General features: G+C 35.3%; 1 protein-coding gene across 4 annotated transcripts in view; it reads left to right on the top strand.

The window, feature by feature from the left end:
* NBEA (neurobeachin) overlaps window positions 1–27,011 on the top strand; it is a 522,877-nt gene that overhangs the window by 426,665 nt on the left and 69,201 nt on the right. For all 4 annotated transcript variants that reach the window (XM_072854755.1, XM_072854781.1, XM_072854766.1 and 1 more), the window contains 3 exons: window positions 3,156–3,268; window positions 12,836–12,976; window positions 20,761–20,880. In XM_072854755.1, the coding sequence (XP_072710856.1) occupies window positions 3,156–3,268; window positions 12,836–12,976; window positions 20,761–20,880 (374 nt within the window). The remainder of the gene's footprint in view (window positions 1–3,155; window positions 3,269–12,835; window positions 12,977–20,760; window positions 20,881–27,011) is intronic.

The raw sequence follows: 27,011 nt of genomic DNA, 5'->3' as shown, positions 1-27,011 counted from the left end.
ATTAAAAAGTTTTTTTTTAATGAAGAAACATATCCAGTATTTCTGAGATCTCATTTACTATGCCTCAGTTTTATTGTTCAAGTAGATTAGTGTCATAGGCTTGCGATATTTAATATTCAGCCTTTAATATTAATCTCTGTAAGCCTACTTGGGGGAAATCTGAAGCTTCTGAAAAGGTATACGAACTACCAATAGCAGTACAGGTTTATGTTTTATATTTAGCTAAAGAAAGAACCAAATAATTCTTGCTGGAAGCACCAGACAATTGATGAGATGGCTAAATATATTCATCTGCTGACTTTACTCTGAAAATAATCATTGTGAAGCCAGAACTGATCAAGAAAGCATTCCTAATAAAGTTAAACCACTAATATTTATGCATGTTTAGAATGAGGGATTTGTAATCCCATTATAGGCCTAGATCACTGTCCTGCACTCAGATAAGCATGGATGTGTGGTCTTATCTCATTGTGTGGGTTTGGTCTCCTTTCACAATTTAAATTATGGTTCATCTTCTTATGGTCATTTTTATTTGTTGATATTAAAAGAAAATTGTTGCATACAGAAAAATAAATCACTAACTTTTTTACTAAACAAATTAATAGCTATTCTTAGTAGCTAATATCTTAATAAATAAAATGTGTTTTATAAATATTGAAGTAGGAAAGAAGTAAATATTTTGTTTATTTTTCCACAAGACTATGGTTATATTTACCAAATACATAATCACTAAGGCTCCACTGTTTGTAACTTGTCCTACCTAAGCTGAGAGATAAACTGCTTCAAATTATTTCTCATTGTGGGGTAAAAAAATGCACACAAGAGTTACTGCAGTGTCCTGACATGGAGCTAATTCCACATGATAATTTGTTCATGTGTCCATACTATAAGTAACCTATCAAAACCACACAGCAAAGGAGAACTCATGCACAGCAGCTAAGCTCGGGATTGTTTTTTTCTTGCTCTATTCACATATTTATGATTTTCCCATGTGGAATAGGAACAAAACATCAAAATCTTGTTGACTGAATATTGTAATTGAAATGAATTTAATATCAAAATTAAATAAAATCTCAATTTTGAAATACAAAGTCATTCTGGATAACCCTAAATTTCCTTTCAAAATTTTGCGAAAGAATATTCTTACCTTTCCAAATGTTTCTAGAAATGTTTTCAATTGAAGGTCTTCATTACTGTGAACTCTTTTCCACAAAACTTTTGATTCTGAAGAATCATCATTTTTGTTTATGCTTTGTAATAGACTGCAGTCACCTCAGTCATTCTCTTCCTGAATCTCAGATTTCTTTTAGTCTTCTGTCTACATAAGCACAAATGTCTTTCTTTTGTGGAAGCTTTTGCACACTCTTCTGTTAACTTAATTGAGGATTCTGATGGTGAGAAAAACATTTATTGTATAAAGGTATAGTTTTATAAAGGCCATATTTTATAGAACCTTAAATTTTACAATCTCAAGCAACTTTACAAATCGTGTGTAATTAATCCCTTGCCAAAGAGTAAAATAATACTCTGATTTGACAGATGTGGAAAATGAGGCAGTTGTCTTAGTTCAAGACATATAGACCCCCCCAAAAACCCTAAAACAATTAATATTCTACCAGAGAATACCTTTCCTTTTCCTCCCTCACACAGATAGATTCTGGTATATTTCCTGATTTCATTCTTTGATAAATTCTCATTCTGTCCAAGAATGGTTTTGCATTAATTCATCATTGATACTAAAGAAGGGGTTTTGTTTCTATCCATCTTTATTTGTGTGTGGCACACAGTGCTGGTATTGCTTTACTAACAAAGTTGTATTTGTACCTAAATTATTTTTTTTATACTCTTGTGAGCATGTATGTGTTCAAAATGTAAAAATGAGGACACACAGTTGTTAACAATATGCACTTTTCCTGTTTTCAGTGAAAGTATGTACAAAATAGAAACATGCTTCTTGTTCATCAACTTCTATTGAAAAAACAAGGTGTTTGTAGAGCAGTGAAAGTTTCACGTTTCATTAAAGCAGAGCTGATTTTTGTGGAGAATTGCAAATGCTACTCAGAACAAGGAAGCCTGTGTTTTCCTGTGCCAGGTTTTGTACCCCAGGAATCTGTCCAGAATCTGGAAGGAAGCAGTTAGTGAGACAGGGCTGTAAATCTGCTGCAGGACTGGGAATTGTTAACCTGGGTTATTTCAGTCTGCTAATTATATTATATAAACACACACACATATATTTATGACCTGATTTTGTTTTTTAAGACTCATGTTGCATATTGTGTAGTTCTCAGTAAATCGATATGGTGGATGGTTCTGTACTGAGGAACTTCATATGTCTTATCACTGAAATGTTAGATACTACTAAATACCAGCTGACACAGAAATAACAGCCTTTCCCAAACACACTTTTCCTGGTGATGAATTCATAAGTTTCAGTTCACTTCAGCTGCAGATTGTTCTTTTGAAACTGTATCTAAATATGGTTTTTGCATGTTTGAGCTGCTGGGATGCTAGCAATGTTTCTTTCATTATGTTTGGAGAGAGTGGCCTGGGGCAGTCAGCTCTGTCTTTTAGAGAGGAGAAAATGTTTTTTAATTTTCAAAATGGTTATGAAATAGTCTTAAAGCAAACATGAATTCCTCCACTTTGATTCCATTATTGCAGTGAGATTTCACCACTTCTTCAAGTGAAAAAGAGCCATGGGGAATAATGGATTAATATAGTCTATCTAGGATAGACCTAGATTTGCACACCTCAAATTTAGCCCCTTGCTGTTGGACTCTCATATAATCTTTGCCAGCTAATGATACTGCATATAGTTGCTAGGAAAATAATAGTCTAGTGGTTTTAAATTTCAACATTCATGCCATGAAAATAGCTTCATGGAAATAAAAAAGAAAGTGTTTATTGGCATATGGTGTGTTTTAGCTGATTTTGAAAGATACTATGCTCTTTATATTATGCTGATTTCTGCGTTGACTTCTGATTCCAGATAAGTGCATCTAAATGGCTACTTTTGTCTGGAAGATTTATATCTGATTCTGTCAAGTGGTGGGAATTGGGAACATGTGATGCAACAAAAGTAACCGCTGGATTGTTTTTCAGCTGGAGAAGTGGACACTATTTCCTAATTCTTAAAACACTTTCTTTCTTACTAGGACGAACGTACAATGATCTGAACCAATACCCTGTATTTCCATGGGTTTTAACAAACTATGAATCTGAAGAGTTAGACCTGACCCTTCCAGGCAACTTCAGGGATCTTTCAAAGGTATGCTTCAATTCTGTTAAAGACAGTCAGCCAGCCTTTTAGGAGGAGATTTTATTTTATAGTTATAGTCTGGTTAAGTTAGGTCTTTATCTTAAAGTCAGAAAAGTCTGAAATAGACTATTTTAGAATCATTTTATACTGAATCTCTACACTGTGCTACTTCCGTGTCCCTGACTGATCTGGCTCCAAACCTGCAACTCCTCCTTATCTTCTGACTTACGGATCAAGAATGCATCAGACCACTTGATCTCACTAATTATCTCCCTTAGTTTATGAAAGCTGATCCTTTGGAAATAAAAAGCTTGGACTAATTTTTCACTTTGTTTTGCAGTGACTAGACGAGTAATATAATAGTAGCACCTCCTTTTGGTTTAATAATTATTCAGTAAACAAGTATTTTGTATTTAAGATCCTGGAGTATCTGGTCCCTGTCATTGTTTGTGGTTTTTGTCCTCCAACCAGACTTGGGCAGTTAGTGCTTTATAATAATACAGTTCCTAGTATTTTTTTCTCTAATAGCACCAGACTGTCATCTATACCCAGCTCTGGTACTCCAATTGTGTCAACAGGCTGGAGAGAAGGTGTGTCCTGGCCAAGCATAGCAGAAGCATATGGAGGGGCTCTACTTTTGGCCAGCTGGAATAAAGACAAAAAACAGGGTTTGAAACTGAGTTGTGGGAAGTATCTTTCCTGGTTCCTACCAAAAAAAGAAAGTTCCTATCAAAAAAAGAACATCCCCAGGTTGAGGTTCCTGTTGTCTGGGCATGACAGCTTTCTTGCATCCTTGCCACAGTTCCTCAGCCAGGAGGGAGAAGTTGCTCATACAAGTTGAGTGAGGCTCAAAACTGCAGGAGGCTGTCACTCGCTGACTTAAGGAATGAGGCTGGAGAGAAGAAAATTACCCCCAAGGTCTGTTCTGCAGCCCTGTGCTGCAGCCCCTGCTTTCCCTTCTGCTGCTGGTCAGGGGTGAGAGTTTCTGGAGCTTCTGCCTTTAAGTCCGCTTGTCTTTCCTCCTCTTCCTGCAAGCACACATCCTGGGCAGCAACAGAGAGATCTCACCCTCGGTATCTCACAGTCTCATCTCCCTGTTGGAAAGAACGTGCTTGCAGTACTTCCAGATGTATTGTAACTGTTCCTGGAAGCCTGCTTTTGTGAGACTTCCAAAATAATTTGAGTAAGACTTGATTGCATAATAGCAGAAAGAGACACCTAAGTTTCCTCTCCCTATTTTCTTAGATAAATAAATAAGTAAATAAACCCAGAAATTAAACTACACTCACAGTATGCCTCAAATGTAAACAAATTGGTTGAGACTCTTCTTACATTATGTAAAACTTCTGACTGTTCACAATATTATAGGCATGTTCCACAAATGTGTTTTTCAATTCTATAACACCGTTCTAATCTGTGCCAGGAGCAATAAAAGAAAATCCACATACATGAGTTAAATAAAGACCAGTGATCATCTTGCACTGGCTTCTTCCCTAGCATGTATAAAAATATTTCTGTTTTATAATTCCTTATAGTGATAAACCTTTCACTAAGATGCTTACACTTTTCAAAATCTCTCAGACTCACTCCTTTCTAGTATTGATAGCACTGTGTGTGGTGAAGTGCAACAAGATTAGACAGCATCTCATGAGTCCTTCATTAGGTACTTAGTTTTGGTTGAATCCAAATTTTTATGGCAGCCTATTAAAGTATGTAATTGCTACAGGAAGTAGCACGATAGTTGAATAGATAGGTTTTCCTCATGAGTTGGTAAAGACTCATTATGGAATTAGTGCTTGTATAGCTTATTAAGTATGACCGCACGCCTAGTAGTGCTCTACCATGAAAGGAAATGTAAAATCAAGTCCCTGGTTATTTATGTTTCTTCAAGAATCTGTGCAATGTGCACAGCAGTATTTTACCTGACGACCTTTTCTTACCCAATGTGATAACTCCATTCTCTTATTCAAAAGCTACCAGTGGTGTCCTCTGGAAAAGCTAGGTTTCTGACCACTAAAAAAAAGCCTACACAGAACTAGTTAAGGAGAATGGTCTTTCCTTTCTGGCAAGATCTGGGCTGCATTTATCCCATGGATGTGTGAGAAAACACATGTGCAATCTGTAAAGTGTTGTGGGTTCCCTCAGGATAAAAGGGGTGTAATTGTCAAATTTTTCCAGTGTTTATTATAATAACATCTGATAGGTTTAATTTCACAATGGTTTTAAAAGGAAAAATAGATTAATGATTTTTTGTAAAAGGCAGTGGCCAGTTAATGTGAAATGCCTTACTTTGTACACTTTGGCTGTTATGCATTACTTGCATCCTGTTTCAATTTGTGCATTATCAGTAAAAATCTTCAAGATCAGAATGTATCTGAAGTATTTCCTTGGCAATTCTGTTTTCATTTTCGATACTGTCCTGTATCTGTAAGCAAGTCCCTTCTTTCCTTGTTAGGGAGGTGAATCCTGAGTAGCCTACCGCTTAAAAGCAGGAGTTAGTGATTTATTGTTCACATTATTGAACCAGGGTGTGCCATCAAGCCTCAGCCAGACCTCTGGGGCAGTCACACACAGTATCCTTTCCTTGAGAAGCCACTTCCTTCTGTCAGATTTTACCCTGCAATGGAGAAATGTTCCTGCAGATTTGATGGCAAATCAGAACCTCCAGCTAAGCTGTTGATGGATAAAATCTCCTTTGTCAGTTCCTGACCTTCTGTCTTCCTGCAAGTTTGCCCTTCTTAGGTTTCACAAAGCCTCTGTCCTTAATATTCAGTAATTAATACCACTCAAACAATCCTTTGAAATGATTTAGAATTCTAACACTATTACATATGTGGTAAAAGCCCACAAAAGCAATGAAATTAAAAGCGAAACCACCTATCCTGCTTTGTTTTGTTGGTTTAAGTTTTGGTAGTTGCTAAATGTAGATGCTAAATCTAACTTTTTAAAAATAATTAATTTGTGTATTATTGCACGAAGTTCATACAAAGCTCCAGTGTCAGTTATGATAATTGACAGTACTTCTTTTGAAATTTTGTAACCTTTGATTCCTAGGCTTTCTGTATAAAATATGATACACCACCTTTGCGATATCACAACTCCTAAGTGAACATTCACGACAAAAGCAATTCATATGTTTTGTGGAAATGAAATTAGATGTGTTTGGCTTGCTTATGATGTCAGTGACAGAGTAAAACATATGCCTTTTGCATTTAGCTCAAACTTAAATATTTACATTTCTGCAAAGCCGTCTTGAACATGTAACTTGTCCTTTCCGTCCATTCCATTTTATTCTGTTTTTATGTAGCGCTTCTTACTGTGGTACTTCTACATCCAAATGTTGCTTATTCCCTCGGAACAATTATATTTAAATATTAGTCTGAAAATTCCTCTGCCCTTTTTCTTTGAAGTGTTTGGAAATTCCCCTATCAAGGCTTTTTTTTCCTTTTATATATAATTTGAGATTGAAAACCAGGGCCCATGGGCACTGAAGGTGCCGTAACAACAGGATATATTGGACCTCTCATTTGATTAGACAGTGTAGGCTCAAGTTTTATTCATTACATATACAAGGTTAAAGGTTATATTTATTGTTTGACAGGATGAAAAGCTAATGAAAGAGGCTGTCATAGATACATAGATTATCTTTTCACTATCAAACCACCATGTGACCTGCTTATTTTCTTCTTTATTGAGATTTCCCTTGGAAGAATACCTATGGTATTAAACATTAGTACGGAAAATGTGTACACTGTACACTGAGTTTTGGGGGATTTCAACATATTTAAAATGTGGTATGGTTTGTTTGTGCAAAATTCTATGACTTTTACTCCTAAATTATAGTGAATGCATGGATTTGACATGCTGCATTGTCCCTGCTCATTAAAGTGTAAATGGGAATTTCTCCTCATTTACTTCTAGTCATACATCCTGTTAAATAAAATGATTTCTTCACCAGGCAAAGTAATACTAATATTGACATGTGCATGAGACATCACACGCCCATTCATTGAGTGGAAAAAATTATATTTTGTTAATATAGAAGGTGTTTGACTGACGGGTGGTGATAAGCATAACCACTTTTCCTTATTACTGTGCCATTTCAAGAAAAGGAAGTGATAAAGCCCCAAGGCTTCTAAATGTAATAATGCAAATGAACGCATCGAAGTGTGAATATTTCAAGGCAAACCACACTTAATACTTCCAAAAATGTGTATGCCATGGAATGGAGTTTATGGGCTTAGCAAGAGCCACTCTCACTGGAAAAATGAAATCAGTTTCTGTAACTTAAACTTCTCTCTTTACCACACACAACTCTACCATCAGAAGAAAAATTAGTTTGATTCTTATTTGGCTTAAGCCACACAATTAAACAATTTCTTTTCTTAAATAAAAAGTTCATTTACTGAGTGAAACCCTGATACTTTGTATCTGCCAGAACTCTTGTATTTGATAATGTTGATATTGATATGCTGAAGAAAAGCAAATTTGGATAAAATTAAAATTTATTTTAAACTTTAAAGTACTATCCTAGGATGTCCTACTTAAAGGTTGTTGTTTGGTGTTTTTTTAAATAAAAAAGCAAGCAGTGGGGAAAAGCTCAGTCTGTATTCAGCCAGAGCCAAATAAAGCCACACTCAAGATTTCTTTTGTACCCAGCTACAATTTTGCGCAGTACATTACAAAAAAAGAGATAAACAGATAAGGTAGCTGCTGCATGAATTAGAGTCAAGATAAGGAGAATATTTCAGTGGACGGATAAATAGGATGCTATGTTCAGTTCTGCTGTCATGAGAGAATGTAGTTCTACGAAGATAGCTGGCAAAACGGTGAATATTACATGAACTAACATAACATGTCCAGTGGATATAAACACTAGATGTATTGACAATACACTGGTTCAAAGGCCAGATGTCAGAAGAGATTAGCCAGATAAAAAAGAATGACATGAATAGCAGTGTGTTTTTAATGTTAAAATAAATACTTACGTTATTTTTAGATGGAAAAAGAAGCATAAAATAAACTCAAACAACAGCTTTTGTACATCAGAAGTGAAGTGGCTGAATATGCATTGTCATACAGTGAGTTGTTCTGCTTGGTTGGAGTAAAAAATACCTTATAAAATCATTTTATGAAAAGTTAATACTACTTGATATGGGTCCTTACAGAGGGCTTTTTTTAATAAAAAGACATATAGTGTGTTTGGAAAAAGCATTTTATAAAACATTATAGAAAGAACTTTTTATTTAATGTTCAGAACAATTTGTTTGACTCAAATTCAGTTTCTGTACTAGTCTTATGGTTAAGGTACTAGACTGAGACATAGTACATGGATTGAGCTTTGCCTTTGTATTGTTTGTGCAAGTAATTTTAACTAGTTTGCACAGCAGTAGAATCTCACTGAAATGGAAATAAAATTGTTTTCTTCCATTACGTGAAGATACAGGGATAGATCCATAAATAAAATTGATCTCCATTTTATAGCCATGGTATCACATTAAAACCATAGTAGTTGACTTTCTGGACTGAGAATGGCACTGTAACACTATGGAAAAGTGACCAAAATTCCATATACCTGACACATTTCACAAGAAATGTGAGAGACTACCATTACTGTAGAACTTGTCATGCAGCAGGACACATGCCTCATCAGAGTAAAACTGGGTTAGCTGCTAGTTTGTACAACTGAGATTTAAAGTCTTTACAGAAAATGCATGTCTTTACTGAAAGTTAGAACTGTTACCATTTCTTTGGGTAACAGCATTTTGCCACGTGGACATTAAAAAACCACTAAGGAAGCCAGGGGCAGACCTCTTGGAATTTACTCCATGCTATTTTATTTACGGAAGTTTTCACTTTCAGAAAATTCCTGGTCATTTGGTACACACGGGCTAATATATTTGTGGTTAATCAGCAAGTTTTTGAATTACACAACAAAAAAAAGAGAGATTTGAGCACTTTCCGTTAGCATTTTCAATGTGTATGGTTTCCTACACCAGGGGAGATTTAAGTCCTTTCTGTTAATGTGCAGAGAAGTGGTTCACATAGGGGTCTCCATTACTGCACAGAAAAGGAGAAAAGTGGGATCAGAAGTTCCTTGTATTTCTTCACCACAGGCCAGAGATAACTGATGTAACACCGAACCAGGAGCTGCAGAGTTGTATGAGCATGGTGCAGCTCCCAGCTCTCCTCCTTGTGCAGTGCGACATTGACACAGCTGCACTACTTCTGAGATTTGAGTTGTCATCTCTGCATAAATGGTGCTGTGTTTGCACGCCAGCCCCTCTAGAGCTAGCTCAGGGATTTCTAGCACACCTTTGTCTTGCAAGCTATAGGCATACCTAAGCAGTTTACCTGGGAACACTAGAAATCTTTGTGGAAGGACAGAAATGAACATATATCTCCTGAATCCCAGAGGTCCATCCAGATCACTAGTTCATCCAATCCAGCATCTGTCCCGAGAGGTCGAGGTGAGACTTTCTAGCTGAAGACAAGCTCTACCTCACCTCCTTGTTTCTTTCTTTCTTTCCTTCTCTCTGGGGCAAGGAAGGGTAATTCCCAGAAAAGATTCTTCCCAGAGATTTTCACATGAAAATTTCCCTACTATGCAAGAAGAGAGATGACTCTCATGCTATTTCACTTAAAGAGTCCATTTTATTCAGCAGATATTTTGTGCATTTCAGCATTTTTCTTCAAATGAATCCTAAAGTAATTGAAAGACAAATGGATTCTGACTCTGAAAAGAATATTGATGAGGATGAAGGTAATCTTCAGAATACAGCTTTTTAGGTTTATCATTTAATAAATTGAACATGTGTCTTCTGAAAGTAGATTATTTTAGCTACTTGTGCAGGCATTTTTACATGAAAATGGGAATGCACCATCTTACAACCTTCTATCTTTTATCTTTTAAATTGAAATAACACTTCTCCCTGAAGAACCTAGAAAACATGACGGTGTGTTTGCATTAGTGTTTTATATGACTTTGGAAAATTATTGTCAAGTTCTTGAGAGAAAGTACCTTTTTCGTTAAATACAACAATATATATATATTTAAAAAAAAAAAGAGTTATTTAAAGCTATGGGTTAAACCGTCATTAAAATTTTGCTAGTCTATAAACTAAAATACCTTGTAATTATTTTTGAGCATCGGCTATGCTTCACAGTTCTTGTTACTGTAATCAATTTACAGTGAAGAATGAAAACACATAGCTTATTTGATGAAAGACATCTGATCAGCTTCAAATATATTTTGAAAGGCCCGGAGTTTTGGTTTTCAGTCTTGCATTAATCACCATATCCCTTCTCTACTATGTCTTCAAACATATATATGCAATAATATTGTGACAGATGACGCCTCTGTCTTCCATAGCCTCAGAATTCACTGCAGCGTAGGGTAAGATGCACCTTCACAGTGGAGGGAAGAGATATTCTCAGGGTGTTTTTCCATTACAAAATACGATCTCACCAATTTGTCTGCTATTTTGTGTTTCCTTCTCAGAGGGGGTGAACGTTTCCTGTTAACAGACTAGGGTGTGAATTACTGCTTTATCTTTTGAAATGTGCAGTTGGGGACTGGAATTTGTTCTGCCAGAGAAGTGGATGCACAGTACCTTGATGAGGGTGATATCAGCAGGTCCCATGCAGTCCCCAAAGCAACCCAGAGCCTTGATATAATTTAGCAAAGTGCACATATATCTGCACAGTTTGTCAGTCTAATAGGAAAAGAATGTCTTTTAATAAGTTACTCTCTCAAGAAAGTGGTTGAACAACCATTTTTCTATATTGGCAACTTATAGCCTATAATCATGCCAGTGTGTTTCCTGACAGCGTAAGGAAACTGAATATAACAAAAATGCAAATATTTTTTTTTTGTTTGTTTTTCCAGTAGTTGGGAAACAAGCCTGGAAAGCGTTAGGGAATGGCTTATACTTCTCTTCCAAGAATGTTTTGTGAGGTCTTGCAGTGTGATCTGCATCAGATAACACTGATCCTTAGGGATTACGCATACGTTTTACACATATGAGAAAGCTATTAACATCTCCATGACACAGCAAAGTATTAAGCATCCAGAGTGTTTCACGTGAAAAATACTGAAATCATAATGTTTTAAAATGTAAGTGTTCATCAAACACTGGTATTTAAAAACAGGCTCTAATATGTAAAATTGGAAAACGGTGTGTTCTATGTCAGCCTTTTTAACAGCCATCTCAAAAAACATAGCAGTGCTGAAGGAATAAAATACTTGTAGCTTTAAAATTGTTCAGTTATGTATGTAGTGTAGTGAAACACACTGATTTGACCTCGTACTAGCATTTCCATTCCAAAGGACTTTAAATCCATTCCAAATGGATTTTAACTCAGTAGAAAAACTGTGCTGTGGAATGAAATGCAAGAATACCTGTTAGCATTTTGAAAAGGGTCAAAGTCCTTGAGTATATGTTTGTTTTCAAGTTGTAATTCCCTTAATGATATAAATTCTAACTCTTAATTTTTGATTAATACAAATAAAGTAATCATTTATAATAAGTTTATACAATTATTTGTTGTGGAAGTGTGCTCTCCTCTAAGTATTAAACTCTGTGTGTTTGGTTAATTTTAATACAAAAGCTAAAATCTGAAGATTCTTTGCAGATAGGTAGTAAATACACTACTACTATCTCATCTGGAAAAACAGATTATATTTTTATATAATAGACCACTTATATATTTCATAATTTTGTCTACTTTCTGTTGTATTTTCTTTATCCCAGTGACTTTTACATCACACAGTAACAAATACATTTTGAAAAAAAATTGTGAGATAAAGCAGAATAAAAAAAAAATCATAGAAAAGCATGTATCCCCTAAGTAGACACATCAAAACCAACAGTTCCTACTACTGTCTTACATTTCTTTTGGTTTTTACCTGATTTGTATAGATTGTCTGTTAAGTATGCTCAGAATGGAGTTTGAATTTGTGAATAATTTCCGAATTCTATTGTTTTTAAGTACAAAGCTTGTTTGTTTTGCTCAGTAAAGCCTGGCTTTGTTCAGTCAGAAAGTAGATCCAGTCCTGCAGGACTACGCATGGTTTTTTAAGTATTTCTGCTTAGGATCACCAGACACCATCAGCAGTTCCGCGTGAAATCTTTTCATCATGAACTGTGCATTACAAAGTATCCTGTGTGAGCAAAAGTCAGTTTTCATTAGCTGTGTGATTATGGTGAATGACAGCAACAGAAATATTAGTTTGGCCTCAATGCATTTAAAATGCAGTTTTAGAAGTCTATTTCCAGAACAATGTTACTGAATTAATTGGGAAACAACTCATACTTCAAGAAGGTCTTGAAAGTTTGCAGATGTGGATCACTTATATTTGTCAATTAAAATAAGGAAAGTCATAAGACTTTTAGTGCACAAAGCCTTTGAAAATAAATTCTAAGATTACAGCAGTCTGAAGGGATTATAACAGCATGGAATGAGTTTGGATTCAGAGTCTCCTATGTAGTGAATCTTAATGCAGAATTAACCTATGACATATCAGACATACCGCCCTTCAGTTGATAATTTATTTGACCTCTTATCCCTTTGTAGCCTATTGGTGCTTTGAACCCAAAGAGAGCAGTCTTCTATGCAGAACGGTATGAGACATGGGAAGATGATCAGTCTCCACCTTATCATTACAACACCCACTACTCTACATCTACTTCTACATTGGCTTGGCTTGTTCGTATTGTAAGTATTTCTGGATCCTGGTTTTCATTAATATCTTTATCTACAGCATCTCTTCTGTCATTTACCACTATTTCTAATTTTTTAATGAAGGTACCTTTCTATCAAAATCTCATTGTTCTTCCCTACCTTAAAATCTCAGAAATACTCTAGGTATACTGTGTATACTCATTTGTAGTGATTCCTTCCTACCTAAACAATCTGAAATATATTTAGACACAAAACTGTGGAGGACACATACAATGAAGAAAATCCATCTAAAACTAAATCCATCTAAAAAAAAGTCTCTAGACAATACAGAAAGCTGATAGTACTCATATATTAATGAATTATTTTCAGCTAGGGACAGGTATATACAACATTAAAGAAAAACCTTTTGTAAAAAGCACATTAAACTGTGTGAGATTGAGAGGAGAATTATAGAACCAGTTTTATATTAAAGCAGTATGAAGCAATATTTTATGCAAATGAACTATGCTTCTCAGTGAATTAATAACTTACAGTTTTCAGAAATGTAAAAATGTAGATTCTAACTTCAAACTGCTATTTCAATTCTGGAAACCTCATGTTTAGTCCTATCCTCAAAACCAGATCTAGGGAAGGGGACCGCACTTCAAAGATAGAATGAATCTGAATTAAGTTTGTGTGTTAAGACAATGAACTACGGAAAAAGGAGTGTTGATGAGAGACTTAAGCTTTCACAGAGAAACCCAAATTAATGAAAAATTGAGTCACTGTGTAATTACTGAACTTAAACTACATTCTTCCAGTAAAAATCTGTCACTTAAGATGTATTCTAAGCATGTTTCACACACAACCAAGTAAAGCAGAGCTGCACAAAGCTAGAGATCTGAGTTTTCACTCATCTCAGCTTCCCTTAGACATGTCCTGTTTTTCTGCTCAGAAGGGAAGAATTCATGTGTCTGAGTTCAGGATATACTTCTTAACCCGTGGGAAACTGAGCGTTGATTACACTCCTATATGGGGTGATCACTGTACTCCTTTTGAATGTTGCTAAATTATTCATGTACTGTGAATTCATTTTATGGTTCACATGTGCTTCTTTGTTGCCTTGAAGTATATTAAAAACAGTGGTTTTATTTGCATGTTTATCTATTAATTTTGGCTGCTATTCAACAAAAGATCCCCTCTTGCTAGTCAGCAAATCCTTAGGTCTGAAAGTCTGCTTACAGGCTGAATGTACAACACACCAAGGAGTATTCATTTCCTGTACTAGGCATTTTTACTACTGTTGTTTATGTAATACTGTAGGTGTTCTTTCTCTCTTTCTTTTCTGCCCTAAAAGAGCGAGAGAACAAGGTCTCTGCCTTGATGGCCTTGCAAAATAGACCTGGCAAATTACGTTTGTTAGAGCAAACGATATATGTGAGAATAGAAAGCAGAAAAGAAGAGGAAAAACAGTGCTTTCCAGGGAAGAGATTGCTGATGGCAAGAAGGTTAAAACAACAAAAGGAGAATTTAAAGATGGGGGCACACCTAGACAGGTATTTGAAATATTATTTAAATAGGAGTGACCAGCAAAGAAAAGCAATCACTAGTGGGAGGAGACAATAGAAGTGAGAGGGAGGCAGACATGGGGAAAGTTTAAAGCTCAGAAAAGGGAAAAAAGAAATAACGTGATGAGATTGAATAGGGCTGCATATGGAAACCCAAAATAAATATTTGAAAATAAGTGTGTATAGAGACAGTAAAAGATTATAGCTATGGGGATTATAAAGTCATAGTGATCCTTAGAGAGATATTTTTGGGTACAAAATAAAGGATGAAAAATCCTAAGGGAAAAGATTATGCCAGTGAAGTTGATAGATAAGGCTAAGTCAGATTTCTGGAAGTTAAAGTAGGGTTTCTTGCTCATGAATTTTATGAGCTAGTGTTTTGGTATGAGTTTGTGAAGAAGACTGTGTAAGAACATTTTATAAAAGGTAAATTACAGTCTAGTCCAGCAAGAGGAAGGTGACAATAAGAGATGTGGTGATTCAGGCAGAAAAATGCTTTCAGTATTTTAAGAGATTGGAGAAGATTCATGGGAAGAGATGTGTTACAGCAGAGCTTTTGGTAGAAAGTGACAACAAACTGAGAGTGAAAGAGAGGAGTGGAAAGTAAAATCATGGGAGAAGACTCTGTAGACCAAAAAATAAAAGGGAGGAAAAAAAAGAGAGAAATGGAGAGAAAACGAACAAGCAAACAAACAAACAAAAAGCTATGACAAAAAGTATACTGGGAATGAGATGATAGTCTAGATAGAAGCAGAACAAAACAGTATAGAGTAATGGGCATCCAGGGGGAGAAACTACATGCCTAGACCTTTGTATGGGAGGAAACAGTAGTTGCAGTAGGAAAAATAGTTTCAGCCACTCTGAAGTATGTATATATAGAGTTGTGTAATTGCCACAAAACCTTAAAAAATTTTTTGAATCTTGCTTTTTGGCTTTGACAGATGCAATCTGGTTCCTGTCAGTTCTCTTCAAAACATTGCTTGTAAAATCATATTTCTGAGTCAATTCTGTGATAATCTGCTCCTTACTGCCTTATATTTCTCTCTGTTGCTTTCCTTTATCTGACATATCAGGCTACTTTTATAAAAGGCACTTTATGCCTTAGCCTCAGTTCTGTCCTGTTTAATTGATTTTGATATCATCAATCTCTGCCTCTGTTTTGTCATTAATAAATTTTTCACTGGTAGTACAATTTTCTCTTGAGTTCTTTTGTGTACTAAGAGTGTCCAGTAAAAATCCATCTTTAAAAGTGACCTATTTCATTATGTTTTCAAAAATATGACAGTGGCTTAGCATATAATATGTTGAAGCCACTGATGATTACAGCAAGTATAATAATTTTATTACTAATTTTTGTTCTTCTCTCTTTCATTATACTCAGTAGAATAGGGTGTAATCCTTAACTGAACCTATGGGCTACTACTGCACCTGCAAAACTTCTGTTTATATTTTCTGTGAGCTGGTTGTACAAGTCTAGGTGTGTTCCATTCTCTCTGTAAGAACGCTAGGAGAAAAATGAAGGCAAGTTCAGGATAAACAATGGTTCAGCTTCACCAGGCCGTATATCAGATTTGTTACGGTCACTTTTGAGGGTTATACAGCTGACCCTGAAACTCTCCCAAATCAAGATAATGCATGCACCCTCTTTCTGTAGAGCAACCCCCCCCACACACACATATGTGTGCATGCACACAGTCATATGTGAATTGAAATTATAATTCTTAATTAACCCATACATGTTTATTTAAACTACTCCATTGTACATTTCAGACCGCTACATCATGCTAGAATTCTGAAAGATCAAGAAACAATCCTCTAACTAGCTTCATAAGAAATTAACTGAGCCACAGCCTAGAAATATTTAATGTTGTAATTATGAATGAATCCCGCATGATCTCCAGAAATGTTAGGTTTATATCCAAAATCAACTGTTTCTTGAAAGTGATCAGCTTTCTTTCCAAGTTGAGGGGTAGATTATTAAAGGTTAAATAACTGCTTTACAGAGATCGATAATGAATGTGAAAGTCTACCATATTGTTCAGTCAGGTTAATAATGATGATAAAAACTAACAGAGAACACCATGATTTGTATAATATTGCCCTCCTCTTCTTTGAGGTATTGCTGAAATCAAACCATGGTTAAACATTTTTGCACATTGCACATCTTTAGATCTAAACCTAAGAAATTCAACTTATTCCTTAGGAAATCTGAGCCAACATCATCTACAAGTCTGATCCAGCAAACAGAATAAAAGGTATTCTGGAAAGGGATGCACTGTTCTATTGACACAGTTCAATTTTTGTATCAGTGAAATTAAATATTCATAGTTTATGGGTAGGTGACCTTACCACCTGGTTCGAGAGTAATTTTTTTCACGTGCTTTCCATGTGGGCAAGTGAATATTTGAGTTCCAGTAGGTAGAATAGTTTAAACAAAGAATCCTACATCAGAATGCCATATATTCCAGTGAATTCAATGTCAGCCTGAAAAGTAGATAGAAGAAAACAGAAAAGTAGACGGAATAATTAATTCTGGCTTGAATGTGAATATCATCATTGTTTTCACATTTTTAGGTGAAATAGGCTAGAGCTATGGTGCAATTGCATGCTCCATATTGTTTGCTGTTGAAGAAGTTGTGTTTGCATGAATCAGTTAGTTACATTGTCATTGAAACAAAGACCAGTATTAGAGAACGTGATTCTTTAACCTTGTGGTCAAGAAGTTTGCAGAGAATACTTGATTTCCAGTTTCTGTTACAATAACTAAGTACTTGTACAAGGTAGAAGAAATTCTGGATTTATTGTGAGTCAGGTCTGATTGAGCCGAAACTAGTTTTTAGTGAGATTCAAAGGTGGGGAGGACTTGGAATCCTCTTGTAGACAGAAGTGAATCTGAGTCTCCTGTTTGGTAGGTTTGAGTAGGACAATCACAGATATATCAGACAAAAGGTGTACGTCACTCTGACAAAACCTCAAATACCCTCTTTTTCTCCTCTTACAAATGGCTGAAAAGACATTTTTGTTTGAAATAAGATGTCTCAGAATGACACATCCCTTCCTCTTCCCTCCGCTACTCCCACCATAAATGATTCAAATAAGACTAGGCACTGTTAAAAGGGGGATGGAGGGAGAGAAGTGCTGTTGAACGGAAAAATTACTTGTCCCCACAGCTCAAGCTTGTATTAATCGTAATCAAGTACCCCACGAATTTTTCTTCTTGTTGGCAGTGAACAAGGCGTGAATTTTATTCAGAATATTAGGAACGAGTGAGATGGGGTTATAATGAAAACATTGTGCAGCTTTATAGCTCTCACAGCAACAAAACCTTTACATGAAATGACAGTAATTGGTATCATAGAATAACAGTATTTAAATGAGTATATTGAATACAGATATGAATTGTATTTATATAATATAAGCACTTGACTTTCCAGAGAATAAAAATTGCCTTAAAATTATGTGAGAGGTCTGAGATAAAGCAAGTGAAAGCTCTGAATTTCTGCTGAGGATTAAAAATCCAAAAAGATAGGCACAACAGGTCATAGCAGGATAGCATAATAGGGCACCCTGTAGTGCTCAGCTATTAAAAGTTTAATCCTTGATTATGAATTTTATAGCTTTTGTATATTTGTCTCAGATGCTTCAAATAATGTTGTCATGGAATTTTGGATTAATATTTTTACATAATTTATTGTAATTACATAATTTTTCTGGTTTCTGCTTTTTTTTTAATCCATCAACTGCTTCTGATTCCAGACCCTCAGCAGTGACCCACAGTCTGCTGCACAATGATGTTCACAACAAATTACACGTATCTTATAAAGAAAAGAAGTGATAGGTTGGGGTTGGTAGAAGACAGAATTATTTGTGCTCAGATCAACAACATATAAAGTTTTCCAGTATGGGTAAGCTAGAAAAATAGCATAATTTGCAAAGATTGTTATTGCAAATATATACAGAGGATTGGAGGGTGAGAATTTAGTTAAAACCAAAATAATTCTAATGTTGAAAGAATTTAATATACATTTAATGTTAAAATGATAATATTAATAGAATTTTAGGCTAAATTAATATAATACAATTCCTGTGTATATTGTTTTCAGTTTGCTAGCTCTGGGTCTGAATCATACGCTTTTTCATTTATATTTTACATGAATTTCACTGTATGAAGCACTGTAAAGTCTAGACATATAAAAACTTAATTTCTTTTCTTTCAGTATTACAATTAATTGTGATACTTTTATGCTGCTCACCAAGCTGAGCTGCTGTTAAATTTTAATATTCTATTCAAATTATAAACCTTGTCCTCACTTACCACGCATACTTTCAATATTCACGAGTGCAAACAAAGTCATTGTGCAATGGGACTTAGGGTCCTCCAACAAGAAATTATATTGTGATTATTTTTTATTTAATTTAATTATTTTTAGTTCATTATTTAAGACATACTAGGATTCTCTGATGGGAAAAAATGCACTGATGAAAGTATATTTCTTAGATTGTTACCTATTCTTTTGAATGTGTTTTTTAATATAAATCCCCAATGTTTTAAGAGGAAAAAAAGACTTGGAAAAAAACCTCACCATTCAATTAGCAGTAGACTGTCTTGCATTCTTAAATTCAAAATGCAAGAATTGCATTCTTGCAATTATTATAATGAAAACAATACCATATTTGTACTGACATACACTGAAAGTTAAAATACTGTCCCTGGCTAAAAAGAAAAGAACAAAAAAATCTTTCTTCAAATATAAACAATTCCCTTAAGCTACTTCAAAGGTATCAGCATACTATGATGACAATAAGAGAGATATCCCATTCCTTCTCCTTTACAGAGAGAAACTTAGAGTTTTTCTCTTCTTTGAAAGAAAGTAGCCTGTGTTGACTGTTGTGTATGATAGAAAAGATTAACTGAGAAGACATGCAAAGTAAAAATTAGAGAAACAATGGTCTCTGGAAGTCTGAATTCCCTCTTTTATTTTCCTCCTCTTTTTGGATTCTTTCACTACCTTTGCATCCATGGTTTCCTTATGTATATTTTAATTGCTCTTAAATGCTGTGGAAAATGAATTACTTCAATCCTCTTTAATCTTGCGTAATTTAAACACAATGTGTCACATTTAAACATAATGTGACATAATTCCCATGAAATTTCTTTATTAATGGAGGAGTTCCCTGCTTTGTTCAAAAGTTTCAGAAAAGGAAATAGAGGATATATAGAATAAAATTCAAATAGTAGATGGGTAATACTGTAATAAGAATGATGATCTGGTGGTTATGAACTGCCTTGGTTAATGAAATTTCCAAATGATCAGGACATGCAAGGAAATAAATTTGGGTGTGAATTTAACAAAAGGGACACTTTTTCAAACATTCCCCATCAGACTTTGGCAAAGAGGAAGAAGTCATTTCCATGCCAAATATTAATTGAATCAGAGAGCTAATGGAGTGGTGCTGGAAAACCAGGGAGCTGGCAATGATCTCAGTAATCAGGTTCTGCTGTCAAATTAAGGATTTGGTCCCCTGTCAACCCCTCCCCTGCAGTGGAACGTGGTGACATAAAAATGGGTTCTCCCGACTAAGACTTGAGCTCTTCCCACCCAAAAATTAATAGCTGTTTTGATTTAGTAAGTATTGGGAGTGTGGTTTCAGATAGAATTAGCAAAAGTAAAAACTCTAAATATTGCATCTCTGTACCTCTGCCCCAAAGTAATGCTAAAGCTAGATAACTTGTAACCATAGTCAGCCTCATAATGACTGTACAGCCATTCTACCTACCGTGAGGCAAAATGACCTCCTGAGGTCTTTTAAATTAAATGAAAACAAAAGGAAAATCCAGGCAGGGGATTTTTTTAAGATTTTATTTTGACATACCATCTTACAAGAGGTAAACAAAGCATGGTAATATAAATAACACAGAGAGTGTTTACAGTGGTCGGAGTGAAGTAGGCAACCATCAGGAACTGGAACTAAGCTGCATAGGTCTGCCACTGATGGGTAATTAGTCATATGGAAGAGTGCATATATAAAATAACCTTTCCTGCTAGAACTCAAGATTTGTGTGTGCAAAATGTGTTAGTGCCAATAAACGTACTAAGATACTCAGTACAGATACCCATGCATAGATATAACTATGAGGTGCCATATTTTTCTTTAATTCTGCCTTTATGAAGTATTTTGATCTGCAAAAGTAATTTGGATTTTGTTAGAAACCTGCTGCATGATTCCTTCTGCTGTTTTCTTAATCCGTCTTAATTTCATTGACTACAGGAGCCCTTTACAACATTCTTTCTAAATGCAAATGATGGCAAATTTGACCACCCAGATCGAACCTTCTCTTCAGTAGCCAGGTCTTGGAGGAACAGCCAAAGAGATACCTCAGATGTGAAGGTAACATATACATTAAATAAATTGGTAAATGTGCATTTTCACTTACGGTATTTTGTTTTATGTAGGGAGAAAGAGGGTTTTATATTTCATATCTTTATATTCAGTACACTAGGGATATTTAAATAAAAGGTAGATGTTACTAAAGATTATTGTTCTAACAGAAACAATCAAAGATTCTTTGAAGTTGAGTGGACAAAAGGTGTTTTGTTTTTAGGGAAAAACAACCTAACTGATCTAATTTAGATCAGATAATCAGGAGACGGAGAAAAGCCCAATAAATTTTTCTTTCCTGCTGTTAACTCAATATTTGGCCCACTCCATAAAACACAGCAGGAATTGGATTTGACCTTAAAGTGTCATATTGTTATAGCTTGCCTAGCTCTGGGTTTGCATTGCCTGGGGCAATTAATAAAGCATTAATGACAAGACCCATTTAAAATGTTGGCTTTTCTGTACAGCTTTAGCTTTTACTTGACTGTGCCTGGGGATATTATGCAACAATACGCATTAGATTAAAGCAACTTCTACACGATATACAGAAACAGCCGGAGAGCAGAGTGATTTTACTGTTGTTATTCCTTACCTATTGTTAAATACAAAGGGTTATTGTTTGTATACATGGGACCTTATCAGAAAGAACCCAAAATCTAGTAATACTTTGAATAATATGGTCCTTTCTTGATTCTCATTTACTAGTAATAAGGTAGGCAAAGGCTGCAGTATACTATTAATTGCTCTTTTTTTAAACTTTATTTTAAAGTGAATATATCTCTCTCCTATTTTGATACTGCCACTCATACTAGGAAATGCTAAAGTCAAGGTCACATTGCCATAATATTTTTACTTAACTTGACAAAAGAAGAAGATGTAAATTTGTTGATTTATTTTTATTCCAGAACTCCTGTTTGCATAAATATTCCAGCAGTCTCAGAAGTATATGTGGACAAACCGTGTTGTTATTATTCAGTTACTAGTTAGAATAACAAATTGCAAATTGTATGGCCATCTTAACATATGGGAGAAAATGCTTTTTAAAGAAAAGAAATTAACCTAAACCTCTTACAACCGATTTCATGTTTATTTATGCTTCTCTGGAAGTCAATAGTATTTTAAGTACTATCGCTGTTATCTTTTTAAGAAAAACAAAGGAAATTTCAGAACTGGGAAGGAATTCAAGTTAATATCTACTATATTTGAAATGCAGCCATTTCTTCAAATTCAAACTGCTGACATTTTAACTTTCAATGAAATCTGGTTTTCCTGGTATTCCACCAGAATATCTGGGAAAATGGCATCCTAGGAGTGGGACTGAAACAAACGATAAGAGCCTTAAACTGAGGAATAAGGGAAGACAGTTGGAAGTGACTGTAATCTTCTTGTCTGGCTTTAGTACACAGGAGGAGGGCAGTTAAATATATGAAGGCATTGCAAAAGATAGAGGAATACCTGTGGGCAGATGGAGGGCTAGTATTCAACTAGGATATATAATTAGTGAAAAGATTCTTCCTAAACTAGCAACCAAGTGAGTTATCAGTAAAACAAAGAACTGAAATGTTTGTATGAAAATACCAGGAGTCTTGTGAACCAAGTGGCGGAATTTAAACTGCTGCTGCCAGCTACTGCAATGATGCAGGAATTATAGAAGGATAACAGTTGCATTGCAAAATGTATTTCTATTTAAAAAATCCAAGTTATTAAAATAAAACAAGTATTAAAAAGATGCTCAAAACCAGGTACTCACCTTCAGAAAAGGAAGGCAAAAGGTGAAGATGTGGGGGTAGCTATGTACTTTAATGTCATTGAATTAAAGAGGGAGTTAGGGATAACTCGGATAAAATAGTAACAATTAAGGGTCAGAGTTGCATTGGGGGAAAGATTGTAAAATAATGTATTCTAGAATACATTTGGGAGTCTGCTGTAGAGCCCCAGAGTCAGATTTAGATATATATACATTTCTGTTAAGCCATTAGAAAGAGAAATACTACTTGGAGCTAAGTCATTACAGAAAATCTAATATGGGAGGCACAGATGAGGTATGTTAGCCAATAAATGTTTTCTCGAGATAATCCCTGACCTGTCTGTTCAGGGATACTTTAGGGATTAAAGATGTTGTTTAAAATATGGTTTTGTTAATTAATGAAGATGCATGGAAGGTGGGTTTAGAAATTAACCTTGAATCGATTTATTATGAGTTGATTCAGTTTAAGATAAAAATAGATAAACAAAAGCAGATTAAAAAATAAGCTAAATCTTTAAGGGATGCTAAAGCAAACAGAAAAAGTTCATAAACTATCTAAATAAAAAAGAAAAAGGAAAAAAAAGGTAGAAATGAGAGGAGATTTTTTAATGTATTTAATATCAGCATTCAATGTGGTATTCAATGTGGTATTATTATTATTATGGACCATCATCAAATTAATTTATTATATATTGATACAAAGCCACTACTGGAATAGGTCTACTGAAGTACACTTCAGTAGCCTAAGCAGTATATGTCAATGCATTGCTGTTTTGTGTTCAGTTTAACAAGGAAACCTGAAGATTAGCAGGATGGCAGAAAGCTTATAGTGAGACCGAAGCTATATCTTTAGCGTTATAACAACTAGAATATCTCATGGCATCTAAATTTCCACCTGAAATAGTCTGATTAGTCATTCATTTGTTTCAGAGCTCTTACATTCTTGGAGAAGACAAGTTTTTGTTTTTTCCTTGTTCGATTTTTAGTATGTATTCATGCTGGATAAAGCAAATGCTTAGTGCTTCCTTTGCTGGGAGCTAGCTATGGAGGTATATACCCACACTGGAGGGAGCCATAAGAAAAGCAGCAAATATGTTTAAGGAGTTGGATACAGGAAGAAAAATGTGTGTATGTGTGGGGTAATTAATGTCTAAAAGTGAAGACATGGTATCATAAATGCTATAAAATATGCAAACATATGAAAAGGAGAAGAATTGTTTGTCAGGGAACAAAGAGGTAAACCTCAGAGGAAAGGGATCAGAGTTGAAAAATGCTTACCTAACCAACAGAGTAAGAAAAGTTAAAGTGGAATTGAGTATTCTCTGAATTTGAATAACCTCACAAGGGGAAGTAGTAAAACCCTTATTTGTCGAGCTTCTTAGAAATGTAGACTGGCAAAGCACTGGAAAAGCATCAGGGACAATCATGAATTGGCAAGAGGATGCACTAGTTGACCCTTTAGGCCCTTTCCATTTGTAGAGTCTGTGTTTCTTAGCGATAAATCAAGAATGAGTATAGCAGCTAATTGTTGCTGTTGTTTGTTGCTTAAGATCTTAATGAACTGCATTTCTCAATGCCATGACATCAGGGCCAACTTCTCCCTGAGGCCTCGGAGTTCATTCTGAAAAAGGATGGGAAACTGAACTATTATTAATACTACAAATACCCCATTTTTTCAGATTAGTTGTGCTACTGCTTGGAATGCCTTACAGGCTTTTTAAGCATTTTAATCAAGTCTTCAGGGACTGGAAAAGCAGTGAGGTTTGGGGAACCACCAAGAAACCCCCTCAAAATCTCTCCCCATTTTGCCCACTCTCCTAAGAGCAGCAACCACTGTCTTGCACAACAAAAGACCTTCAGCTCTGAGAGTGTGAGACACCCAAAAATTCATGTTCAGCTGTCTGGTAACTTCTCATATTTACCTACCAGTCCTGTGAGAAAGTAGATAGTGTGCAAAAGAGAAGATGTACAGAGGTTGCGTGTGAGTACAAAATCTTAAAGCATGTTCTCTGTCAAAGTGTTCTGCCTATTTGTGTAGCTTCTTCTGGCTGCACACAGTTATAAATGGGGGTCTTTGGACTGTGGATTCCCGGTGCAGTGTGGATTCCCATGTGATATACAAACTATAAATTGTCTTCCCACCCTAAAGATCTTTTGAGTCTTTATAGTAAATATTAGGTGTGTGGAATATGGACTATCCATCAAAGTCGCAAACTTTCAAAACTGTTAAGAATAGCAAGTGTTCATTATTCATGTATTCCTTATCATATATTTGAAATTCATCTGAGCTGCTTTAAGTACATTTAATCTCTGATCTCACTAATCTCATTAATTACTGTGGCATAGGTTATGAAATAATTTAAAAACAGCGTGTGTAATGAATTAATCTGACATTCTTCAATGCTGTGTATTGTAAGATGGCCACAATTTCTGCTTTCAATTACCATATTAAATAATTATACGAATTGCCTCATTTCTTTATTAGCAAGGTCTAATTAAAAAAATCCTTTTAAAATTATTTTTTTTAGGAAAGTAAAATCTGTATTATGATTTTTTTCATCAGTTATTGTTTAAGAAAGAGGACTATGAGGTGCTTTATTCTTAAGTGCTTAAGTCACTTCTGAAGGGGGTGAGTTTTAACTAGTAAATTGAGATTTTTAAGCAATGCAGACACTTCCCACAACACTGTTCTTTTGCAGCCTCAATGTAATTTTAAAGGAAACATCCAAATCACTATTAAAAATTGCTGCCTTAAAATTTAAAAAATAAATACCTGACATTTGCAAAGGAATGTATATCTCTTTAGGAAGCTGCAATTCTGTGGGTCAGTTTCCTTTTTCATATGCATGTGTCCTCTCTGGCATTCTTGGGAGTTCACATACATAAAGGGGAGGAGGGAGGGGAAAGGGAGAGAGGGAGAAACAGAGAGAACACATGAACTCTCCTCTGGAACTAAGTTGTTTCACATTGAGCTAATGAAAATAGGGCTGTGGCCGTACTCATCAGTCTGAAAAACAAACTGTAATCGCTACATCTTGAATTGTGGCAAAAGGTGCACCACCCTTGAAAAATGTAGCATATGATAGATTATTGCTCAATGGATGATTAAAGATCTACTTAGACTATTTTGTTCTGTACATTTGGGCTGGTTTGGTTCATTTTCAAAGAAACCTGTTCACCTACAGTGGATGAAACAGAATTAATACGGTATGTGCTATATTCGAGTGGTAACACACGAGGAAGAACCTGGATAAGAGAGTTTATTTTATTGTCTCTCCCTTTATCAACATCGACCTTCTCTCGAGATAATCAGTACAAGCTGGAGGAAGAATGAACATTCGCAGAGTGACCTTTGAGGAAACAAGTCACCCGGAAATGACCATAACTTGGCCAGTCAGCTCTCACATTTTTGTCCTTTCCACCTCCCCCCTCCCTGCTCCAGTTTTTGATAACATTGACTTCCCCAGAACCTCCTGTTCAGGCACTAATCTTTCCTAATGCCTCTCAAAGTTGTTATATTACTTTTTGAATAGTGTGTTTAGAAGTTAGAAAGGTAGCTCTGACAAAATGTCATTAAGGTGCCTTAGTGTGAATTAACACAGTTAATGGAGGTACTCATGACTGGCTCGTTGACCCAGTACTAGGCTCTTGTGGAATTAATGGATGCCAGGGGATCAACCTTTTGGGAGGAAAAGAAAGAAAAAGAAATGGCAGCTTTAAAACCTTGAAGTGAATTATATTAGAAAAGTGAAAACGTCTGGGTTGGATTTTATTTCATTTGGAGGCCATAAAATGGTATACCCTTAGCAAAACATATTAAACAGAAACGTCAGATTTGATGCAAGTGGTGTACAATTATGATAGTGTTAATAGTGGTCCTCTATCACCCCAAGACATATTTTTAAAGTTTAATTTCTCAGCAGCTTGGATTTGTCACAGGCTTGTAAATTAGAAAATGCATTTGGGGATGTTTTCTTATATGAAGACACAAGGCATATAATACTGTTAACTATACCTTGGGGTTTTAGTATAGCTATTAAAATAAACTAGAGATCACATTTACAGACAAGAAATGTCTGTTATAATATTTGTTTTACCTTTTTTTTTACACCCCTCAGTAGCTTTACTGCATCGTTCTTCATCTGAGAAGACCCAAGCTTCTTGGGCAGTTTGAAAGGTAGCTGACTATTAAATGATAGAAAGCTAACCTGTCTTATTAGAAGTGTGAATGAAAGGGGAGCAGAGGAGGTTACCAGCTTGTGAAATGTCAAGGACAACTAGACAGAAATTACTGCAAATGGATTTAGATCACTAGAATCCCTATTTTTATTAACTCTTTGAACTCTACATATTTATTGTGGTAAGAAATTACCCATGACAGGTTATGTAGTCA

The sequence above is a fragment of the Ciconia boyciana genome, chromosome 1 (assembly GCF_034638445.1).
Source record: "Ciconia boyciana chromosome 1, ASM3463844v1, whole genome shotgun sequence".
Lineage (NCBI taxonomy): Eukaryota > Metazoa > Chordata > Aves > Ciconiiformes > Ciconiidae > Ciconia > Ciconia boyciana.
This window is presented reverse-complemented; position numbering and strand designations above follow the sequence as displayed.